The sequence below is a fragment of the Rhinolophus sinicus genome, chromosome 5 (assembly GCF_057876585.1).
Source record: "Rhinolophus sinicus isolate RSI-liver-muscle chromosome 5, RSI-T2T, whole genome shotgun sequence".
Lineage (NCBI taxonomy): Eukaryota > Metazoa > Chordata > Mammalia > Chiroptera > Rhinolophidae > Rhinolophus > Rhinolophus sinicus.
The window spans coordinates 94,241,783-94,267,010 of record NC_142505.1 but is presented as its reverse complement, the minus strand read 5'-3'; the positions used below and the strand labels follow the sequence as shown (position 1 = coordinate 94,267,010).

General features: G+C 38.8%; 1 protein-coding gene and 1 non-coding gene across 4 annotated transcripts in view; both read right to left on the bottom strand.

Annotated features, from left to right (window-relative positions):
• Positions 1 to 25,228, bottom strand: part of SGCD (sarcoglycan delta) — an 837,085-nt gene that overhangs the window by 190,713 nt on the left and 621,144 nt on the right. For all 3 annotated transcript variants that reach the window (XM_074313830.2, XM_074313831.2, XM_019750404.3), the window contains one exon: positions 13,689 to 13,790. In XM_074313830.2, the coding sequence (XP_074169931.1) occupies positions 13,689 to 13,790 (102 nt within the window). The remainder of the gene's footprint in view (positions 1 to 13,688; positions 13,791 to 25,228) is intronic.
• LOC141567408 (U6 spliceosomal RNA) lies at positions 15,661 to 15,770 on the bottom strand. Its single transcript, XR_012489991.2, has one exon. It is a non-coding gene; the product is annotated as a U6 spliceosomal RNA (small nuclear RNA).

Below are 25,228 nucleotides of genomic sequence, written 5' to 3'. Positions count from 1 at the left end.
TGCTTACAACTTTTAAGTGGCAGAGAACCCACCAGGAACTGCCCTAGTTTTTATATGGGTGTCGCCAACTCAAATTTCAAAGAAATGGTGAAGGCAAAAATAAAGATGCATGCTAATTACATTATGAGTTGTGCTTATTTAACACACCAATCACTTATTTATAAGACATATACTTGTTGAGTGTCAAGCACTGCGATAGATAAATGAATATAGTGTGAATAAGGCCTACAACAGGACTCCTGCAAACAGCTCCCAGTGCAGCGGGATAGGATGGGTGCTGCCCTGACATAATCTGTTCTCCAAAGCAGATGGATATTGAGGTAGGAAACAGACGCTTTGGGGTAATTGGTACCTGGATTTGAATTGCAACTGCTCCATATACCAACTGGAGAAAATGACCTATTTTGCCCTTGAGTTCTGCTCACTTATAAAATGGAGATAATGTGATCTACCTTTTAAGATTGCCAAGAGGATTTAAAGAAAATGGATAGAAAGTACATGGTACACTTCATGACCCATTAAGATCTCAACAAGTAGTAGGAGATGTCACCAACAAGACAGTGATATGATCAGTAATCCTTCCGAATAGACACAAAATAAACGGATATTGCCATGAAATATCCCCATCATAAAAGTTAAAATGAACAATTTAACAGACAGTGTTAATACTTCCTAAATAACTTATGCCCCACTGTTTATCTTTCTTACACTCTAGAAAAACTCCCACTCAACTGTCTGTAATATTTTTATTTCCTGAAATTATATTGCATAAATATTCAGTACCACAGCATCCAGGATTTAATCATCTCATTTCCTATGCTTTAATTGTCTTCTTGTACAAAGTCGTATCTCCCAAATTATGAGAGCTTGCTGAAGACAGGGCAGGCACTAACCTTGGAATATTTGCTGGAATGTTTTAGATCGTCAACAAGTAGAGACAGAATTCAATAGAAAGGACTTAGGTTTTAAAATGTGTCAATGTAAATAAATGCAGGCTATTCTGAGCTCCCACTGTCAGCACAAACACAAATGGGGCAGTCTTTGTAACCTCTTCTTAAACTGGAAAACACTCTCACGGTCAAAGCAGAAACACTTCCGGATACCTGCAGATCACCTCTGACTGACGGGAAACTTCTTTTGGCCTTGAGGTAGGTCTACACATTACAAAGTCAGGCAGGTAGAGAACAAACCTTCTCACACCATTCTTCACGTTGAGTTTCAACATGGACTCTCACTGAGTCTGCCGATGGCATTTTGAAAAGAATTTCATTAAATGTTGCTAACATGTCATAAGCTCCCTTAAATGGAAGGGTAATGGCTCATAACATTTGTAAGCTTTTTAATTTCATGGAATATGAGCAGCATAATCAGGACCTATTAAAGTCAATCAACTGTACCAAGTGGGGCTACCTACCTTTGCTTTTGTTTCTTTTTTCCTTGTGGATACACCCCGGGAACCGAGAGGCAGCAGCCCCGGAATCATTCTTTAAGGCTAACGCTGGTGTGTGATATGCCCATCACAGCAGCATTTGCATGGGTTGAATAGACACCTCTTGGGAAATGGCTTTTGGGAAAGAGAGAGTTCCCTTCCCATTTGCTTCAGCTTAGAAGGTGCAATTTTGTTAGGATTCAAAGTCGTCATCTGACCAATGTAACTGGAATTAGTAAACACAGATGAGTATAAGGAACTTTATTTATATTTTCAGTGACACAGAAGTGTCCAAATGAGTATTGATCTTCCAAGACCAGTCTCCAGGTTTTTTTCTACCGTGAAGCCTTTCATTATAATAGTGACCATTTCCATGCGCTAAGCACCGGCCACCGTTCTAGGCACCTGCATATGTTTTCTCATTTAATTTTCAAAACAACTCTACTATTGGTTACCTTATAGTTACGGACAGAGAGACTAAAGTTTGAGCAGTCAAGTAATACAGCCCACATTACAAAACTAGTAAGTACCAAAGCCAAGCTTCAAACCCAGTTTCAGTCTATCTTTAAATCACGTGTACTTTGCTACTATGCTGTATTGCCTTCACAATGACCCTGTTCCGAGTCTTCCCATGCCAATGGAGGGATCTAGAGAGAGCATTTCCACATGGAGACTACCATGGAGCCCAGGTGGTGATAATCTAGGATGGCTGAAGGCTATAGAGTCGAACAGGGAGAACTCACCCCACCATAGTCGAGGCAGAAAAGACCTTGCAAAGTTGATAAAGCAACACTGAGTGTAAGAAACCAGCTTAGGGCAAGGCCACAAGCAGAAAGATGATTTAGTGAGGAAGTGAGGAAGGCTGAGAAGAGCTTAGAAAATGGAGTAGAGGATGGGCTAGGGAAAGCAGGGTGAGACTAAGACTATATGAGCACATGGCGGGGTTAGAGTTCCACGGCGCGCACTCCTGACTGTACAGTGTGGGGCACATCTGATGGTTCAGAGAAGGTGGGTAGGACCAGACAAGTTCATCATGTAAATTTTCAACACACACACACAACAAGAAAACACACCGAATGATGGACACAGAGATGGTGTCCAAATACAATGTCTGCATTAAATAACATATTAATACATGATCAGGAAGATTTCAGTTATTCCCTAGGCTGCAATTAATGACTATTAGGCCAAGAAAATATACAAATTAATGGTCTTACACTAACTGATATGCAAACCCTTCATAATCTCTAAAGGAGATGGAAGAAAAGTGTTCATCTTAAAAGAGGAAGAAGATTTTATCTAAAAACACTTACTGCATTGTGGGGGTACTGTATTTTTAAGCATATTGCAAACACATCAGTTTGGGTTGATAAGAAATGATGGGCTAGTTCAAGGAATGGCAATAAGAATGGCAGTGGGACGTTGTTCTTATATCTGAAGAACTTGTAAAGAGAAGTTGAATTCAGAATGAAGAAGAGAGAATCCTTTCTCCAGAGGGATTCTCACAGGTAATTAAGCCCTAATGCCTAAGGCATCCACTATCTATAATGAATTAACTTCTCTCCTATGAATCTAAGATGATACTAGGTATTTGGAGACCTGGAAGAATTGAGAAAATAATAACTCATATTTCTTGTGTTCTGTAGTTTCAAATAAGGATCCAGAGTTAAGAAAGGCCAGGTCTTTGGAAATTTGGAATTTCTATAGGTTTTTACGAGTTCGTATTTGTCTCATTTTGATGGGCTCAGAATGAGAAAAACCAGCAACTTATAGTCTGAGGTTCTGGGTAAAATCATATCTATAGAACCTAAGATCTCTAGAATATCATGGCATTTTTTTGTGAGTCAGATTTCATTAGCACGTGGATCCTTGATTATTTCCAAGTAGCTACTGTATACAATTCGAACAGAAGGCGTGACTAGGAGAAGTAATGGTGTAGTAGGAGACGGCATAATTTAGGAGATCAGTGGTTTGAATGGAGAACAAATGGTCTCCATAGGAAGCTGTGACTGCATAAGAGAGAAAACTATAGAGCAGAGGCCATCGGAAGGGATGTGGGGAATGGCCAGAGAAACAGCAGGTGGCAAAAAAAGGAAATAACATGCTCTCTTCTTCATGAAACTGACAAGCACCCTGCATGTTTCCTTGGGTGGCAGGGAAAATAAGTTAGGCCAACAATAGTATAAGCCAACATCTGTGTATGGTCCCCGGATACAAACATGGGGTTAAGAACATGGGGTTAGAGACAACACAGGTTGGAATATTACATATGTGTTCTTCCTAAGCCTTGGTAAGCCTTTGACTGCTCAGCTCTAAATAGAAGATCAAAATGATAGATCCTGCCTAGGGTTACTATACGGAATAAATGAGATAACTTTGCATTAGCACTGTGGCTGTTCGCTCTTACACCATGAGGGCATAATCATGTATTATGGAGATTCAAATTCAGAAAACAGTTATGAGCAATTACTATGAGCCAGGCTCTCTGCTAGGTGATTTTGCATGTATTAGTTCACTTAATCTCCATAATAGCAAATCTTTTAATATGCATTAAAATCATAGATAGTCAATATTAAAACAGAACAGCAAAAACCCTGCAGGCACTCAGCAACACTTGAACATTTGCTAACCATTCCCCATTTCCTGGTAGCGATTTGTTATCTCAGGAACACAATGGTCCAGACATCTGCAAAACAGTCTTTTTAATTCATTCCTCTACTCAGCGGAGCCTCCATGGTTCTCCTGACCATTAGATTTACTGTACAAGGTTGTGCGCCTGAAGTTACAGATACTATACATTTTGGTGACTTAGACTTCCCAAGGGTGATTTTTAAGACAGTTGCACTTTTTGCCATATGGGCCAACTTTCCAAAACAAAATGAAGTAACTTTCTTGTATAATCAAGGCTGCTGAATTCCACAGGCTCCTCAGCCCTCGGATGAGCTGTGATGGTAGGAACCCTGACAGAAACATCCCCACTCCCTTCCCCCACTGAGAGTGGGCAGTTGTCTCACATAATCCACACGTTGGTGTTGCCCATCTTTTATACTAACTCTGTTGTATGTCATGTTGTCACATCCTGTTTTCCTTTCATTAAACTTATTCCTGTACCTCCCTCATGGGGGTGCTGCTATGATATCATGAAAGAAATACTCAGCGATTTAGTGAACTCTGGGGCAGCCAGAGAAAGCAGAGGGGTCAATTCCACAACTCAGAAAACTCTTCATGGTAAGACAAGTCAAAAAATTATCAAGAATGCAAAGAAATAAATAAAAAACCTTGGTTTGTTAACAACTGGTCATAAACAAACATGAGAACTATGTATCCATCTAGTGATATGAACACTCATGAATTAATAACTTAAAAATAAAGCCAGCTCAATTTCTCATCTAAGGATAATTCACCTTTCCATAATATTCCTCCAACATTTTTTTAACATAACTTTCTGAGCCTTAACCGAGGCCCCAAACCAATGTACAGAGCTTGATAGTGGAAAACTGCAATTCTCGTACCCTCTGTACTTGTCCTTTACTGTAGAGAAATGACACTTTTATTTCCATGACTCTGGTGGTACAAAGTGGAAGTTATGGTTTCCTAGGTAGAAAACTCTACCTTACTGTAACAGGCAAGGAAAAAACAGGGTAATGTGTTTGTCTTATTCTTACAACATGACGATTTTTATCACAGTCTACGTCTTACTCCCTCCAAAATTCAACAAGTAAGTGTAAAAACATATTAATCAGTCTTAAAAGGCTTGTTTGCTTTGTGGACCATTTGGTATTTGCCTAGAGGGAGAATCATGGTTGATAAAAATAGAATCATTCTGGAAATAGAAAGTCCCACACTTATAATTTAGGTAGCTGCCATTTACAACATCACTGGTAATAATTTACAGAGCGCAGCAGCAAAAGGTTACACTCAGCTGATGGAGATCACAAAATCAGAGTAAGAGTGAGCATTTGATTATAATTTCAGATGGCAAAGAAGTATTTTCTCGGCCTCTGAAATGACATCTTCTGAAAAATTGTCAGTGTTTTTGACAATGAACAAGTTTTTAAAAATTAAGACTAGCAGTGAAACGCACCCACAGCAATTATTAAGTGTTGGACATGCCAGGGGTCTCCAGAAGGTGAGCATGTTTTGATTGCAGCATTAAGAAAATATTTTTAAACTCACTTTTTTTTTTTTTTTTTTTTTTTTTTTTTTTTTTTTGCCAACCCTTTAGAAGTGAAGAACAACAAAACTTTTCAGGATGTATTAAAACATCCTTCTTCCTTAAAGCTAGCTTCTCTCGCCATCCTTCTCCCCAAATACTCAGCAGGTATTACTGGCTGTGGGATGCCACAGTAGCCAAAGTAGGACTCTTCCTATCATGAAAAGAACAAAAACCAAATCACGATAGACGCTGAGGTGTACTTTTCCCTCTCAGATGTTACTTATGAAATAAGCGAGAAGCAGACTTGCACCAAGTAGTCATTACAGGTGGGTGGGACGTCCCTGAAAACAAGAGTTATAGATGATGCTGATGTGCCATCGTGATGGGGAAGAGAAGTGCAGACATGTGGCCGATACAGACATTTAATCAGGCTGTAAGTGCCTATAAAAGAGAAATCTGTCTTTATTTCCCTGCCTGAGAGGCTCTTATAGAATCTTTGAGAAAGAAGGATCCTAACAGAACATTCATTCATTCATTCAAAAAAATGCTTTCCTTCCATGTGACAGGCACTAGTCTAAGAACTAGGGATGCAGTGGTAAACGAAGCAAATAATAATATTAACAAATGTTAATAGCAATAAATTGTATTGCAATTTTACACAGTCCTTTATACACAAGGCATTATTTTATAAAATAAACTCTCTGTTACATAAAATAAATTCTCTCGATGTTGTAAATAAGCTTATGCACTAGTGCTGTTACCATGCCCATTCTACAGATAAGGAAAATGAGGCACAGGAAAGGTCAAGTAATTTGACTGAGGTAACACAGCTAGTACATGGTGGAGCCAGGGTCTTAATCCAGGACATCACTTAGTAACTGCCTTTCTCTGTCCCTGCCATCACTGTATAGTAATAGGATAAGCAAAACAGGTAAGTGTATAGATACTTAATTGAATAATATATACATATTATATATAGATAGAAATTAATATAATTGAGTAGTTAACATATGATATAATGACAAAAAAATGAAGCTACTGAGGGATAGCTTTTCAATGGGTGATCAGGAAGAGTACCCATGAGGAACTACCATTTGAGCAGAGACCTAGATGAAGCGAGGCTAGGTTTTCATACAGTCTGGTAGTTCTCTGACTGTGGTGTGTGGAGCCTCAGGGCCCTGGCATCTTGTGACAGGGAGATGGGGTGGGCAGGACAAAAGGCTGCAGTACCCCAACCCCCAATCACAGCAGCTCAGCTTCCATCTGCTGCCATTTTGGGGTTCCAAGTACAATTTGACTTGAAAAAAGATTCCACGTTTAAAAAAAAAAAAAAAAAGTTCAGGAAAGCACTGGTCATGTCCAACCTCTTTAGTTTACAGATAAAGACGCGGAGAGAAGAGGAATGCCGTGCTAAGTGCTTAGGGCCAATCATATCAGCACTGACAAGAAGAAGAGAACTCAGATTCTCTAACTTTGAATCTAGTGAACTTTCTAGAACACCAATGTCCTCCCCGGCCAGGCCATTATATTAATCTCTAGAGGGTACAGACACAAGGTTTCATCCCAGAGACCATGTCCCTCTGTTTGGAAACTTCATACAAAACGCCAGGCGTAGCAAGAACAACTACACGGGCGCTCTGGCCAGTCCCTTGGATTCCACTGAGCTGCCCTCACCTCTGCCTTCTATTCTAATTTTTGTTTCCTGATCTGAAACCGTTATATCTCTTCTTACTATATGTTACTGCACATATTTCTTTTAAGCTACCTCAAATCCTTTGTGGAGATGTGTATGTGCATGGGGGGAAGGGGTATTTGCAGTGTGGGTTTGGCATGAATACAAATTCCTGAGTCTTCAAATAAATGAGATTATAATGATGGACTTATGGACACTGAGACATGACAGGTAAGAAGAATGAGTTTGGGGAGCTTATCTGCCCAATGACCCTCAAATCATACAATTAGACAGTCTCAGCCTCATTTGAAGGTTGGACCTTCTTCTACCAAAACTCTGGCTTCTGTAGTTATAACTGAGATCCGACCAAAGCCCTCAGTCACTCTTACATTTCCAGCATGAACTTCATTTAAGAAAAGCACACACAGTCAGTTTCTTCCAAATTAAAGGAAGAACAAAAAGCCCAGCAGTCTGTTTTAATTCTACGGCAACCAAAAGTCTCTAAATAATGATCTCTGTTCCCCAGGATAAGTAAACCAACCGACCATAGTATTAAGACTCGCCCTACTCAAAGTCTGTGTATCTGTTTAAAAAAAGAAGAGTAAGCAGCTGGTTCACACGACTGTCCACAATCAATTATGACATGTAAAAACAAAGATGCATTTCAGGAATGGCAATCAGCCTCACAGTACAGATGGGCTTAGAGGCGACCCTCCCATTTTTAAATCATCTCCATAATTTATTTGTGAGCAAAGAAATGCAAAGACATCTAATGTACCCCTCTGACTCAGTTACAAATCACTTTTACTTACTCGGGCAATACTTCATGGTCCAGTTAACTTTTTAATTAAAGGCAGCAAGATGTTCATGTTCCATGCACGTGGCATGGAAAGTACTGTTTTGTGTGCAATATGTTCACTGGGGACTTGAAGCTGTTCTGCTCACTGAGGAGAAGACTTCATTTGGTTTCTAAACTTACTGGAGACACGGCTCTTCTCAACACAATGAAACCGTCAGTGGAGTCTCTTCAGTCACGGTGGGTGCTCACCTGCCATCCTGCTTTTTTTTTTTTTTTGCCTCAGGCAGAGCACAGCAAATCAAAAATTTCACCTTTTTTCCTCCCTGTCTGCCTCCTCCCCATTTATGCTCTGTAGTGGTGAGAAGACAAAAGACCAAAAGGAGGTGTATTCTGGGAGACTCAGGGCAGGGCATGGCTGCAGTGGTCCAGCGCCTCGGCCTCCAGAAGCTCTGAGATGGCTAGTCCTTGTCACTGAGCTTGCATATTGTTTCAAAACCCACAGGAGCCAGACCACTAGGAGAAATTGAGGCAACGGAGGAACAAGAAGTGAGGAACAGTGAGTCGTGACTGACGACGAATCCTAAGGAGTCAACCTAATTTCTGGAGTCCTGCATGATGAGACATCTATATCCTCAACTGCACCCTCAAGGGGCCTCAGGGGCCTATGATAGAAATGAGTTAAGACGTTAGGGAGGAGACAGTAGTGACTGATGGAGACTGTGCCAAACTGGAGAACAACTGCCGGACTAACGAAGGCGGCTGCTACTCAGCTCCTTAGGAATATCAAACCACTAGGCCAGATTTTCTGGTTTTTCATGAGAATCAGAAAACGGAAATTTTTTTTTTTAATGTCAAATCTTCAGGTATCTAAATATTATAAACTAATTCATATTGAAAGGAAGACACCACGTGAGGGACATAAACTCTTACCTGTGGGCTGGATGCAGAGTGTACCTTCTTTCATAAGCCTTCATATAAATAGTTCATTTAATAGTTTATAACCTTCTTACTAAATTTATGAAGTAGAGAATCTCATCTCAGTGATTAGATCAGCCATAATTAAGCTCGTCTTGTGTTATCCACTATTGTTTATCTTTTCCTTTTCTTAGTGCTTTTGAATTTCAATAAGTTGTTCCTCGTGAGAGGAAAATAACCATGTATAACTCAATTTATTTTCCTAAACACAGTGTCATGAGAAAATTAATCATCACATAAACAGCATATTGATGTGGAAGGACACTGCAATCCTGGATTTCAGTTCTGACTTTCCGGGGGTATACCTTGGGTAAATCCTACCTCCTTTCTGGGCCTTAAGGCCTCCTACATTAAGTGAAGTTACTGGTCTAATTGAATTCTAACTGAATTCTTTCAACTTCTACCCTAGATAAGTGTTGGTAATTCAGGCTGATGGAATAAGTCTCAATTCACATCATATTAAAAAAAAAAATAGAACTGAAAAAAAGGAAAACTCACCCTTTCCTACAACAAAGACATGATAGGTAAAAATGTGGAAATCCATGGTGAGGATGACCAGCTGAGTTTCAGGGAGTATACAGTAGTTTTTCAACTTTCATAAATATTAACAAACTGGGATACCATCAAACACCATTTCATACGTGGAATGCAGACTTTACTAGGAACCCACATTCGAACTGGTTTTTGTAAAGCAACTGGCCTGTGTGTGTATTTTAATCTTTAATATTTTACTATGTCTTACTTTTTCTACATCATAAAATGAATGGAAATATCGTTACTGGCTCAAAGTATACAAATGTTTTTTAAGGTACTTGGCATACACCATAAACCTATTTTCCCCCCACCTCCGAAGACTGTGCCGGTAATCTACGAGTGCCAGAGCTAACAACACTTTTTAAGTAGAAGAATGAGAAAAACGTGAGTTGAACATTGCAAGAGTATAACCCAGAGAAAGAAAAATTTTAACTTAAAAGGTATGGAACATGAGTGGATTTCCTTAGAAGGCAGAGTTTGTGATTAAGAAGACATTCAAGAAGAGGATGAAAGACCATTGGGTTGAGAGGAAGTTCAAACATCAGATGAGATGGGGGCTACAAGATGAGGATGCTGATCGTGAAAATTATCGTCATCATCATCATCATCAAGAGAAGGGGTGGGAGCGGGAGTTACAATTTCTGGAGCACTCACTTCATGCCAAGCTCTGAATTAAGGATTTAACAAACATTACCTTACTTATTTATAACTACCCCTGATGTAGGTATGGATATCATCTCAATTGCCCAGATAAGAAAGCAAGGATTTGCCAAATTAAGAAAGTGCTCAAAGATCACTAATCTGTCAAATAGTAGCACTGCTTGCCACCCACGTCCAACAATACAGCACACAGGTTTCACCACCCTGTTATGCTCTCTATCGGTATAGGCAACTTCTAAGAACCCCATTTAGATATGACTTCATAATTTTATACACGTTTTAGAAGGCAGAACATCTTAAAATAGGTGTGTTTTTAGAGGATAAAAATATTTGAAAGGCATATAAATACCCTTAAATGTTTTAAAATAGGTTTCTACTTTATTCTCTTAAAGTAAATTAGCTTTTTAAATCCCTCTTCTAACTTCTTTTGCTCCCCTCTGTTCTCCTGACCTTCTAAATTCAATAGAGCAATGGGCTAGGACCCCTATAACCACTCCAAGTGCAGTTCGAAATGAGGACGGGGAAAAATTCACTGTGCAACTTTCCTACTGCTGTAGGCCGGACACGAAGTAGATGGTCAATAAATGCGAGTGTCCTCTTTTATCACCTCACGTTAAGTTATTCACAAGCACCATCTAGTTCCAGCAGCATGGGTAAGAAGCCTCTCCAGAGAAGTAGGGGGCTGCCATTTTGGTCCAAAATGACACTGTGTGATTAAAGGTCTCCTTAGAATTCATTCAATTTATGAACTACTGCTCCTGCCCCAAATCTGTAGTTGTATTTAGCAATTAAAAAGTTGCCTATCATATGGAAATAGGGATTTAAACATAGAGGGTTTTTTTTTTTTTTTTTGGCACGGTATCCCTTAACTTTACAAATTTCTGTGCTAATGCATTCAAGTAGTATTTCTAGGGACAGGCTGGTCTTTGGATGTGATGACAGCATAGTTAATTTACTGTGTGTCCTTTTCAATATATTTTCTGAGCGGGATGATAATTTACTACTTAGAAGCTATGCATCTATGTGGCTAAAGGTAGAATATCCCAGGGCTTTCATTCAGTTCCCAGATGGAAGATTTACGGAGATGAACATTTTCTCATCAGTTTATCTTCCAAAGTGATTGCTATCACACTAATCAACTTGTAGTGACTTTACCAGGGTTGCAACCTTCAATAATGAAATCAGAACAGTATTGAACATTGTGTGGATTACTTAACCAATCTGAATTCCTCTCAGATCAATGAAACACAAAACCAAAATGAACTCGTGTTGCTTCATTAGTTATCCTCACTTGGAGGGGCTGAGTAATCTCGTTCAACTGGGCACTGATCTCATTATAATGGGGGAACCAGGAGACATCCCATGAAACTGAAGCAGCCATGATGGATGGAGAAATGATATTGCAGAGAATTCTACAGAGAATTCTACCATCTTCCAGTGGTGGTCTGTAAGCAATGGTCAGGTGTATCAGGAAAAAACCAGCAAGCGGAAGATGCGAGGTGGAGCATGGAGAGCTGCTACATGTGAGGGTCACGTGAGAATCATGTGAGCAGATAATTCAGTTAGGTGTGGCAAAGTCTATTGTCTGCCTGCCCAGCAGTCCTTCCCATGGCCTTCTTTGCTACCAGAACCCAATTCCATTCAGCCGGCAATTGTCCCTGTGCTTGTGGGAAGGGGAGCCACATAAACTAAGGCACCAACTTTCTATTCTTTTGCCTTTTTGATCCAATATATATATTTTCACTTTTTGTGACAATTCAAAGAAAGACTAATTCTACCTTTGTCACCATGCCTAATAAGTTATTCTCTATCCCTTCCCTGTGCTCTGATGTCATCCAAAAGGGAAATAGTAAACGTTTATGCCCTGAGCCACTTCTAATATTTCTCCCCAGCCAAACCAAGACACAGCTCAATTGCTTGCAAACAAACAAACAAACAAAAAATCCTTATTCTTCTTTAAGCTGGATATCAAATAGATGGTTAAAAAGAGATCTTGATAAAATTACTTACACAGTTTATTCTTAAAATTATTTAGATATGTAAATTGCCTGATGCTTTTTACATAAAGTTCTAAGAAATGCAAAGTAACGTATAGGATAGAAAGCAGATCATTGGTTGCTTGGGGACAGAGGTGGGGGAAGCAGGGCAGATGCCACAGGATGAAGCAATTAAAAAGGGGCATGGAGAAACTCTTAGAATCGACAAGTACATTCATCATCTCCATGGTGGTGATGGTTTCACACGCATACACATATGTGAATATTTATCGAATTGCACATTCTAAGTATGTGTAGTTTATTCTACATCATCACCCCTTGAAAAAGCTTTTACACTTTTAAATATTTAGATATAAAAATTATTGTTAATATATTATTTGGAGGAAAAAATGGTACAGAATAGAATGCAAAGCTCAATTCTTACATGAAGCCCTAAGAGAAATTCCAGGTACCTTTTTTCAAGTCTTCTAAAACACATTTCTATATTTGATTCCTATATTTGACTCTAATTCTACACCAAGGAAATTTTCTTCAGGATATTTTACATAACACATATCAACGAGTCTATCCATAATCTTAAAGTCTGCTTTTTTGTACCACATGCAATCCGGCCAGAATATTTATATATTTATGGAAATATCACTAATATAAGTGAGAGAGATGGGCAAACTGTAGCGACCGCCTATTTTTGTAAGGCCCTTGAGGTAAGAATGTTGTTTACCTTTTTTTTTAAAGAGTTGTAAAAAAATTAAAGCCTTAAATATTTACTATCTGGCCAATACCATTAGAGGGGAATGGTCAGTCCAAACTCACGAGTTAAACAAGTTTAATATAGGTAAAATTATTCATCTCAAGTACAACCAGTAACTTAAACTGATGATTTAACTAACCAACTTGCCAGGATCAGAGAAGTAAATATAGATCAAGAGCAATGCATATAACAGGTATTAAATGCTTAAAATCAATCCAGGCAAAGCAAATGCATTAATAATTCCTTCCAACCAGCAAATTCTACCACCCCACTAAAAAAACAAAACAAAAATAAAACCAAAGAAACAAAAACCAATCCAAAAAAAACACTCATAAACAAAAATTAATTTTGATAATATTGATTAATAAAAGTAAGGTATCTAGGAATCACTTCGATCATGGAAAAAAAGAGAAACAATAATAGAAAAAGCTAGGGTAGGAGGCGGTAGTTAACAGAAAACCGGTCAGAGTTACATTTCTGAGTGGAAATCTTCGCCCTGCTACTTCATCACAATGTAGCTGTAGATGTGCTACTTCTCCGAGCCTCAGTTCTTTAACTGCGCTGTGATCACACTCAAGACTTCAGATTTGAATGCATCTCATTACCCGTGACATCACCCCCTACTCCACCCTTTATGCTCAGCTGATGGCAAGATAAATTTCCCCAGATTTAGATTCCGGAGGAATAATAATTCTTTCTCTCAGTGGAAACTTACCGGTCGGGACTGGATTTCTTTGGCGTAGAGAGGTTGCAAAAATTCTGAGTCGCCTTCTAGCTTTAGACCTTTTTCTGTGATTCTCAAGTTTCCCATTCCATCCTGAAATAGAGGCACAGAGATAACAAGGAAAATGCAATTACTCAAAATTTCAAAACACCTCAGGCTTTCAAATATTGAAACAAAGGTATTGACTTTCTTTTTCTTTTTTCTTTTTAAGAGGGTAGAATGAGGGAGGTTGGGTAAAAAAAAAAAAACAACCCACATAAAATACTAGGAGGCATTGTTCAATGTTCAATGCAATTATGCGTACCACCCTCTTTGCTGACTTACTCTAAGAAAATTCTATTTCAAGCAATTTGTAATGCCCGCCAGTCATTCAGCTGCCCAGAGGAAGGCGGCCCTTTTTGCTAGGCAGTGCAGAAAGAATGGAGCCGGAGGTGAGGGGGAAGAGAGAAAATGATGATTAAAGCGAAAGGTTAGAAGGAAAGATCCTTTTTCTGAAACCATGCAGAAATCTCAAACTGGCAATCTGTTGGTCAAATGTAGCCTTTGCACATAGTGTGTTTGGCTCACAACACAAAGTCAAATGAGTTACTAATATTTTAACTAATAGTTTATTATGAAAACATGAAAATATAGACAAAGCAGAAAGAATAAAAAGCAAACATCTATGTACCTATTACTCATCCTCAACAATTCTCAATTTGTCTATTGTTATCTGCTGCATCCACCATACCACCCCTTCTTTGTTTAAACATAACTACAATACCATTATCACACCCAAAACAATCATTCTTAATATAAAAAAAAACCAGTGCCAATGTTTGATTTCATTAATATTCATTTTCTCTCTTTATTTTGTGTAAATCAAGTTCCACACTGCAATTGGTTGATACACAGAACATGAGGTCATCTCCTGTCAGTCAGTCTCTCCCTCACCCTCTTCCCTTACACAAACACACACACGTGATTTGATAAACAAAACATGTCATTTTCCCAACAGCATTGCCCAAAGTCTGGACTTTGCTGAACGTTGCCATAATTTCCTATAAGGTGTTCCTCTGTGCCCTGGATTTCCTGTAGATTGGTAGTTAGATCGAGAGGCTTGATCAGATGCAGGCTCAGTTTTTTACAAAGAGTATATCCTAGGAAATGGAATCCATTAATTTTCTATGGATACCACCATGAATAAGCAAAACCTCAACGGCTTCAGACAATACAAACTTATTATCTTACAGTTCCATACTTAGAAGTCTGATCCAGGACTCAAAGGACTGAAATCAAGGCATCAGCAGGGCTGCTGCTCTTCCTGGAGGCTCTAAAGGAGACTCCCTTTCTTGACTTTTCCTAGCTTCTGGAGGCTGCCCGCATTCCTGGGCGTGTGGTCCCCTCCACTTTCAAAGTCAGCAATGGCTGGTTGAGTCTTTCCACGTCCAGTCACTCTGAAGAGTCTTCTGCTCCCCTTATCCACACCGGGATAAGGCAGGTAATCTGCCCGTTTTAAGATCCCCTGATCAGCAACCATCATTTCACCTGTAACCTTCATTCCCCTTATCCCCTTATACGTAATGTACCATATTTGTGGGTTCTGAGATTAGGACACTGACATTTTTGAGGTGAAGGGTATCTTTCTGCCCACCATGTGGTATTGCCCTGTCAGGAGGCACAGGACTTTGGCTGTGATGTCATCAGCCATTGGTAATCTTTGCCTGGAGGAGCCATTATTTCACTAGCAATTAAAAATTGGTGTTAATTCTTTTATTTCTTCTTTATTTATTAGGTGGCATTCTATCAAGAGAAACTGTATATCATCAACTATATGTTTATCCTAAATTACAGTTTATATAACTGCAATTTAGGGTAAACATATAGGAACTTGAGGGATGCTTGATTTTTCCTTCTTTATTTATTGATCTTCAAAATACTGCATTGAATCTCAAGATGATCAATGAGATTGTTACTTTTTTTTTTTTTTATGGAACGCTTCACGAATTTGCGTGTCATCCTTGCGCAGGGGCCATGCTAATCTTCTCTGTATTGTTCCATTTTTTTTAGTATATGTGCTGCCGAAGCGAGCATGAGATTGTTACTTTTTAAATATCACTATGAACATTTTGATTTGTTTAATTCCAGCACAATTTTTATCCCTACTGATGTTCTAACTGTCCTACCCTTATTTGGAGGGCCTCTTCACGTTGACCCCTATGTCCTTTTCATATGACCTGGTGGATGTTAATGGCCCTGCAGCTTCTGCTACGACACGATGTTCCAGGGTCATCTTACACATGCCCTGCCCTAGGCCTGGAAGCAGCCATTTCTAGTGAAAAGCCTTGATTATTTGATGGGAACTGGTATTTGGAGATGACAAGGTGAGAGCTTTGAGAGGTCATTGCTACTGGATTTGCCCTTGCTTCTGTGGACAGGGTTAGAAAAGAAGTTGTGTGTTTTAAATAGAAAACACCATGAGTTTACATGAAACTTCAATTCAAACTCAGGACTTGAAGGTTTTCCTTTAATCCCACGGATCTTACAATGTTATCACCTGTCTTCCATACTAAGATCCATGTTCTCAATACCACCACCGTGATTACTCATATGATTCAACCCACAGTACACACAGAACGGTGTCAGAATACAAATGCCACTATTCTACTAACACTGTGATTAAGAAAATTAATTTAAAATTTGTCTTTTAAGAAAGTATTTGAAGTATATCCTACTAGGAAAGTACAGTCAAATTGCTGGGTTTCCAAGTCACTTGAAGTAGTTCTGTTCTGTGCGGTTATGCCATCAATCGGGTGTCAGTGAGGTTCAACTGTTTCTTGTTTTTCTCCCTTTCAATTTTTCATGACTGCTTTTTTAAAGTCTAACTTTGTTTTATGGATTTGTAAACTATTTATATAGCACCAAAGTCAAATAAACAAAACAAGAGATATTCAAGGAAGTCTAGCTTCTGTCTTTGTCCTCCACCATGTTTCCTCTCGTGTGTGTGTGCATGTGTGTGCGTGTGTGTGTTTATCAGTCAGGGTTCTCCAGAGAAACAGAATAAGATTTGTGTCTATGTACGTATGTATTTACATACACACACATGCACACCCACAAATGCGTTAAAAAAATGTATTCCTCCATTTCCCCAATAACATATGGAAATTGCATGATTTGAATTGAAAACATCCAGGTTTTCATTTCTCGTGAAAACTGGGATTCCTGGCAAGTCTGGGCCTACCTTCTGCCACGACTACCATCAGCTGGAAGGAAGTAGCAGCAACCACCCTTACAGAACCATATGCTGTCCAGTTCACCACAGTTTCCACCTAGCCTATAGCACTCAGCTACGTCTGAGAAGACTTCTGCAGTTTCTCCCTTGCGTCTATCGTTTCTTCTTGCTGGCACTGCCATGTGCTCTGTACCTCATTACACTCAGTACAGACACCACATGGTGGACGGTGAATGACCAAGAGGGAAGTGGGCACTTGGCCCCATCCCTCTTTTATAACAGCACTTCTGCCTGTGGATGACAACACACCCTTCAGGTCAGTATTATTCTGTCATGGATACATGCCATCTGCATGCTTCTATTTTGGATACTTGTAGGGACAGCTCAAACCCAGTGTGAGAGGCAATCGGCCGAAGGGCATGTACACATCACACCAGCAGCAGGTAGAATCCACAACAAAAAGAAATAAGGAAAAGCAAATATACCTCCCCCCACCAAAGGACATGTTAATTATCCCATTTTGGATTATTCTTGATTATTTCCAGGAGTCAGAGAAGCAGACCTTTTCATAGAAACACATGCTAAACCTGCCATCTACAAACTGACTAAACTGGTTTTCTTGTTTGCATGATGTGTATTTATAAAACAAACAAGAACTCCTAAGTATCCGTTTGTTTTTTCTAAGTATACTTGAAATAAGATTATATTTGGGGTAATTAGCGAGTCTATTTCAAGTAAAACGTTTCTCCCTCCTTCCTTACAGTGCTTACATAGATCCTCTATCCTTAACATTCATTGATGACTCATTAAATTACTATACTCTGCTTCTCATGCATTAGCTTATTTTCTTTATTATTACTGAAAACTATCACGTTACTTCCTGAACTTAATCATAGGGAGATAATCATATAAATGTGAAAGTATTTGGTTACAGAGTTGTGCATCACCATGTCAATTATAAGAGAAAAAAAAAGATACTATCTGAAAGTTTCATGTTAAAAGGGTAATTGAATATGCTGTAATAGAATACTATGAGAATCTTATAGAGGAATATTTAAGAACATGGGTAAATATTCATAATCTATGATTCAGTGAAACAATCAGTTAACAAAAATGTATTTTACGCCATATTTATAACTATATATACATATTCATACACATATAATTATATGTGCACATAACAGGAAAAATTCTAGAAGGAAATATAAATGTTAATACTGAATATCTTTGCATGCCCAGGATATGAGTGCATTCTATTTTTTAAAAATTTTGCTTATCTACACTTTCTAATTTATAAAAACCAGTTGTAATTTTAAAAAATTAAGTTATAAAAAATAAAGTTCTCCTCACCTATTTATTTTAAAGATCAGCACTTTAAGAAGAATCTATACTGTCATATACTAAGTGCTATACGTATAACCTTATGTCATCTTCTCAATGATCCTATGAGACAGGCATTATTTTTCGTGTTTTACATGTGAGAAAATTTATTGGTAAGTAACTTGCACAAAATCACATAGCTAATTAATAACAGAATCAGGAATTTGAATCCAAGTCTTTCCAATTCAGACTATATACTCTTAGTCATTGTTCTTACTGGATTGAACGGATGCAAAAGTCATATCTTTAAGCTATCTGCTGGGCTTCTTAATACATCTTTGAGTTTCACCTATTTGGTGAGTATACTCAGCAATAACAGAGAGGGGCATCTTCAACCCCCAAGACTAACGCCATCCGTTCTTACAGTTGAACATCTTTATTCCAACTTCCAGGGGTTCAGAGGCGCCTTATTACAACCCAGTTGCCTTTCATGCACAGGAACATAAGCAGAATTAATCCTCTGCTATTTCTAGAAAGCCTACTGTGTGCATACAGTTGTTCCTCAGTATTTGTGGGAATTGGTTCTAAGACACCCCACCCCCCCCATGGATCCCAAAATCCATGCTCAAGTCCCTTATATAAAATGACACACAACTTGCATATAACCTACACACGCTCTCCCGTCTATTTTAACTCATCTCTGGATTACTTAGAATACCTAATGCAATGTAAATGCTATCTAAATAGTTGTTCTACTCGATTGCTTAAGGAATAATGACAAGCAAAGAAAAGTCAGCACAAGCTCAGTACACATGTAACCATCGTAGGCCTAACTACATAGCACACGTCAGCAGCAACGTAACCGTTTGTCCACATATTTTTGATATGCAGATTGTTGCATCTGTGGATGGGGAACCCTTGGATATGGAGGGCCGACAGTTATTGCGTGCTGCAAGCCCTGGAGAGTCACAAGAAAACAAAGCCCCCTCTATCCTGTCCTCTGACACAGCGCATGTCACAGGTGGCACACAGCCAAGGACAACAGTGAAGGAGGTACAAGAATGACCCAGTGGTCAATTAACTCCTTTGCAATAGTAACTTGAGCTTCCCTTAAATACCTGTTTTGGTAGAAAACTCACTACAAACTTCCCAAATTTCTATCATTTCTTCCATCTACATACAGTTTCTTCCTATTCTTGTGCATCACCACTTTATTGTTTTGGTCTCCTTCCCAGTCCCCAGGCCTGGCCGAAGATGTGGCGGAAAAGGCCTATCAAACAGTGGGAATTTTTGTTATTGGCCTCTATTTTCAAAATATAACACAAAGCAGATTAGAGTTAGAGTAGCCAGTGGACTATGTCCCCACATTAAGTCTCCTTTATAGCTTTGAAACAATCAGACTGGGTTAGATACACAGCAAAACAGCTTGAGAATAGTCTTATTTAAACAATTTCACCTTTAACTACATAAGGAGCTATGGGTATTATTAAGGTAGAAAGTTTACGTCAGTTTTGAAGCAAAACATCCCTCCCCGTCAGGTGAATCATACTTATGTCCAAAGTAATTAGAAAGAAATAGATCATTTTTATCCTCGTCTAATGGTAAAACTTCAACACTCTTGAAGACAAAACATGAAAATTCCAGCAGCTAGATAGCTGGGCTTGGATGGAGCCAGTACCGGCCTGCTAATGGTCCCAAGTCTATGAAGTGCAGTTGAGACACAAGCAGGAGGCCAGGATCCCTGTCATCCGAGTGAGGGCAGGACCCTTGCTGTCCTGTACATGGTAGTGTCACGAGTGTCAACCCCCATGCCGGGCACACAGGAATTTTCACAAACATGGGCAAATCCCATCATTTTCCCAGCCCCATTCAGGGTGGGCCCCCATAAGAGTCTTTCAGGGAGAAAGGACCGGGTGGGGGGGGGAGGGGAAGGAAAGTGGTAGGTAAAATCTGGAGACGCTCTTTCTGGGCAAAGCCAAGGATTATGGCATTTGCTGCTCTTTATTCTTTGTCTGGTCCAGACTGGCTGCTTGGGTTTCAAATAGGCAGTTTTCTACAAGATGAGTACAGAACAAAGGAACAGATTTCAGAGTGGCGGGACAATACACTGAAATAGTAATTTGTTTCCTTCTTCATATCTCTCATGTTGGCCCCTGGCCCCTTTCATCACCATTTCAAGCAGGTTCTCAGGCTTTGTAATGACTTGGCTTAGAAATGTTGACAGCAGAGAAGCAGGAGCAGCCTGAGAGCAGTGCGGCATCTTATCTTTGTTAAAGCTAACTCTCGTTAAATAGACTGTATTAGAAGTGTTGGGACGGGAGGCAAGAAGGAAAAGAGGAAACAGTTTCCAACTGGGGGTGGACAAGAGAACTGTGATTCCCATGAGTTCTAGACACCCACCAGTGTTCCCAGGGCAGGTAGGACCTCAGACAGACATAGCTGTAGGGTTCCAGCATCTCCAAAGTTTCCCTGCCCCAGGAATGTCCCTTTTCCAGACCTAAAGTGACCATGTGGGTGGGAACACAGTGCTCTCAGCCACTGCCGAAGAAAGACAGTGACCAGTGTCACAGGAGCCTTCCCACTGGTTCTGGGCAAAACCCTGGGATGTCCTGAAAATCCTGAGTGATGTGCAATGCCCTGTCGGCCCTTGTGGGATGGGGGCTGGGAGGTAGCATTACGTTGATTTAAAGAAAGTGTTATTTCTTGCTCTTCTGATTTTCCTGCTATATCAGCATGAAACAGGTTTTTAATTCTGTCAGCATATTTTCAAACTTGAAGTAACGCCAAGTCTTATTTTAGTAAGCAGGTCTCCAGACTCTCACTTGTGGGAGCATCTGTAGTGGCAGGCATTACTTAGTTTTGATTAAAGAGTGAAATGATTTTATCTATACACAGATTGGTTTAGAATGGAAGCTTCATGAGGGGTGAGGTTTTTGTTCGCTGTCATCTCAGTTCCTCAAACATTACTTGACACATAGTATGTGATCAGCAAATACCTGTTAAGTGACGGAATTTCTTCATTCTAAGTAGCTGCATTTTGAAAGGTATTGTGGGAATTACAAAAACGATAAAACTTAGGCCGATGCCTCAGGTAGATTCCAACATATTAGAGCATGTGTTCTCAACTAGCGTGATGCAGTCCCCAATGGATGGAAATTGGTGACTGAGGGCAAGTAAACAAACAAATGAACAAACAACTTCTTATGTATAAAGTACAAATACACTTAAGTACAGAGTACATGCACAGTATTATCTACAGTATTAATATTTCATAGGTGGGGGAAACAGTTAGAAAACTAATGCTCTCAGGAGAGGGGGAGGCAATGATGAAAAACATTGAGGAGTATGCATCAGTGTTAGAGATTTTGAGCTTGCTCCACCGCTGCTCCCTTTAATCTATAAATGGTCACTTCTGCTACCACATATGGAACCACCTTTGTGGCTCCTTAGCCGATAAAATGTAACAGAAGGGCAGCAGCTCAGGTGAAGAGCAAACGCCTCAGTGTAATATTTAACAGCATCTTCATCTGGCACCTGCTCACTTCTCCAGCCTCGTTTCTTGCCAGTCTCCCTTCCTTCCGTCACAAAACATACTAGCAACTTTCTCAACTTCCCTTTTCGGGTCTTTGTAAATGTCCCTCCCTTAGTCTGGAATGCTCGTCCCAACCTTCTCTTTTCCCAGTTCCTTGGTTCTGGTTAGGTTCTTTTCTGAGTCTGGGGTCCTCCTCTGAGATCCCCTCATATTCTGTGTGCATCTCGATCGTAGCACTTATCACAGGGCTGTAATAATCCATTTACTCTCTGTCCTTCTTCATTAGACTTCAAATTCCTTGACACAAAAGATAGCACGTCACTCATCATTCAATCTTCAGGGCCCAGTACACTGTCTATACCTAAATATGTGACTATCGGAGCAAAAAAGAACAGGCTAAACTAGCGATTGTTTAGAAAGTACACATCAATGCAAATTTAAAACAATAATAATCAAAGTTGCCATTTCCATATGCATTAGACAGAGCATGATCACCTTTTATATAATGCTCGTTATAACTCTAGGGTTGACGCTATTTGTTCCATTTCACAGTTGAATACACTGATGCTCAGACACCCTAAAAGTCTAACTCTAAAACAAAACTCTTTCATCACCACAGTCTATGCTGTACCACTGAACTCTAATTGTGTGCCCCACACTGTGCTAAATGCAAAATGAGAAGGCATGAAGACAGAGTCCCTCCCTTCTAGGAGCTTCTAGTCTAAAAGCAAACAAACAAACGAAAACCAAACAAAAAACATGAGAAACACACATGATGGCAAGGATGTGGAGATACAGGGGCTGTGATATACCACTACTGGGCATACAACATGGTGCAGGCACTTTGAAAAGGGTTTGGCTGTTAAAATGTTAAATCCAGAATGAGCATAGGACCCAGCAGTTCCACTCTTAGACACCTGTCCAAGGTAAATGAAAACCTATGTTTACATAAAGTATTGCACATAAATATCCATAGCAGCAAAATCCATAATAGCCAGAAAGGGGAAATTGTGGCAGACGGAATGATATAGGTAACTATAAAGACTCTATCAAAAAATTATTAGAACTAATAAATGAATTCAGGAAAGTTGCAGGATATACAAAATACACAAAAATCTGCTGTGTATTTATACACTAAAAACAAATTATCAAAAAGAAAAATTAAGAAAACAATTCCATTTATAATTACATCAGGAAGAATACCTGGGAATAAATTTAACCAAAAATGTGAAAGTCCTATATATTAAAAACTGTAAACATTAATAAAAGAAATTGAAGAAGACACAAATAAATGGAAAGATATTCCAAGTTCATGGATTGGAAGAATATTGTTCAAATGTCCATATTACCCAAAGCAATCTACAGATTCAGTGCAATCCCTATCAAAATTCCAATGGCATTTTTCACAGAACTAAAACAAATAACTCTAAAATTTATATGGAACCACAAAAGACCACAAATAGCCTAAGCAATGATAAGAAAGAAAAACAAAACTGGAGGTATCATGTTCCCTGGTTTCAAATCATACTACAAAGCTATAGTAATCAAAAGAGTATGGTACTGGTATAAAAACAGACACATAGATCAATGGAACAAAATAGAGAGTCCAGAAATTAACCCACGTATATATGGTCAATTAGTTTATGAGAAGAGAGCGAAGAATATGCAATGGGGAAAGGACAGTCTCTTCAATAAATGGTGCTGGAAAACCTGGATAGCTACATGTAAAAGAATAAAAGTGGACCACTATCTTACAGCATGTACAAAAATTAACTGCAAATGGACTGAAGACTTGAATGTAAGACTTGAAACCATAAAACTCCTTGAAAAAAACATAGGTGGTAAGCTCCTTGATATTGGTCTTAGCAATGTTTTCTTGGATCTGACTCCAGTGTCAAGGGCAACTAAAGCAAAAGTAAGCAATGGGACTATATCAAACTAAAATGCTTCTGCACAGTGAAGGAAACCATCAACAAAATGGAAATGCAACATACTGAATGGGAGAATACATTTGCAAATAATTTATCTGATAAGGGGTTAATATCCAAGATACATAAAAAAATTCATACAATTCAATAACAAAAAACAAACAATTTGATTAAGAAATGGGCTGAGGATTTGAATAGACATTTTCCCAAAGAAGGCATACAAATGGCCAACAAGCACATGAAAAGACGCTGAACATCACTAATTATCAGATAAATGCATATCAAAACCACAATAAGATATCACCTCACACTTGTCAGAATGGCTATTACCCAAAAGGGAAGAATTAATAAGTGTTGGCAAGGATGCACCATAAAGGAACTGCACACTGTTGGTGGGAATATAAACCGATGCAAGCACATTGGAAAACAGTATGGAGGCTCTTCAAAAAATTAAAAATAGATCTACTTTATGATCCAGCAACTCTCCCTCTGGGTATCTATCCAAAGAAAACAAAAACACTAATTTAAAAAGATACACGTGTATATGTATATGCACTCCTATCTTCACTATAGCATTATTTGAAATAGCCAAGATATGACACTTGTCTATCAATGGATGAATGAATAAAGAATATGTAGTATATATTATATACACACCCACACACATATAAAATGAAAATACGACTCAACCGTAAAAAGAAATTAAAATCTTGTCATTTATGACAACACGGATGGACCTGGAGGGTATTATGCTAAGTGAAGTAAGTCAGACAGAAAAAGACAAATATCACATAATTTCATCTATATGCAGAATCTAAAAAACAAAAGAACAAACAAAACAAAATCAGACTCATAGACACAGAGAACAGACTGGTGGTTGCTGCAGTGAAATGGGACAAGAGGGTCAAGAAGTCCAAACTTCCAGACATAAAACTAATAAGTCATGGGGATGGAATGTACAGCACGGAGAATGTGGTCAATAAAAGTGCATTAACTCTGTCCGCACTTTTATGGTGAGAGACTGCAAGTAGACTTACCGTGGTGATCATTTTGCAGTGTACACAAATGTTGAATCACTATGTTGTATACCTGAAACTAACATATTAATAATATTGTATGTCAAGTATACTTTAATAAAAAAGTAGAAACAACCCAGATGTCCATCAACTGATGAATATATATACATATATATAAGAATATATTTATATATTTATATATATATATATATATATATATATATATATATATATATATATAAAATAGTCTCTATTGGTGCAATAGAATACTATTTAGCAGTAAATAGAAATGAAATGCTGATACGTGCTTCAACACAGATAAACCTCAAAAAACATTATGCTAAGTGAAAGAATCCAGACACAGAAGTCCACACATTGTATGATATAGTTTATATATAATGTCCAGTGAGGCAAATTTATAGAGACAGAAAGTAGATTAATGGCTGTCTTGGATTAGGAGAGAAGAATGACTGCACATGGCTCAAGGAGTTTTACTGAGGTGACATAAATATTCTAAAATCGGA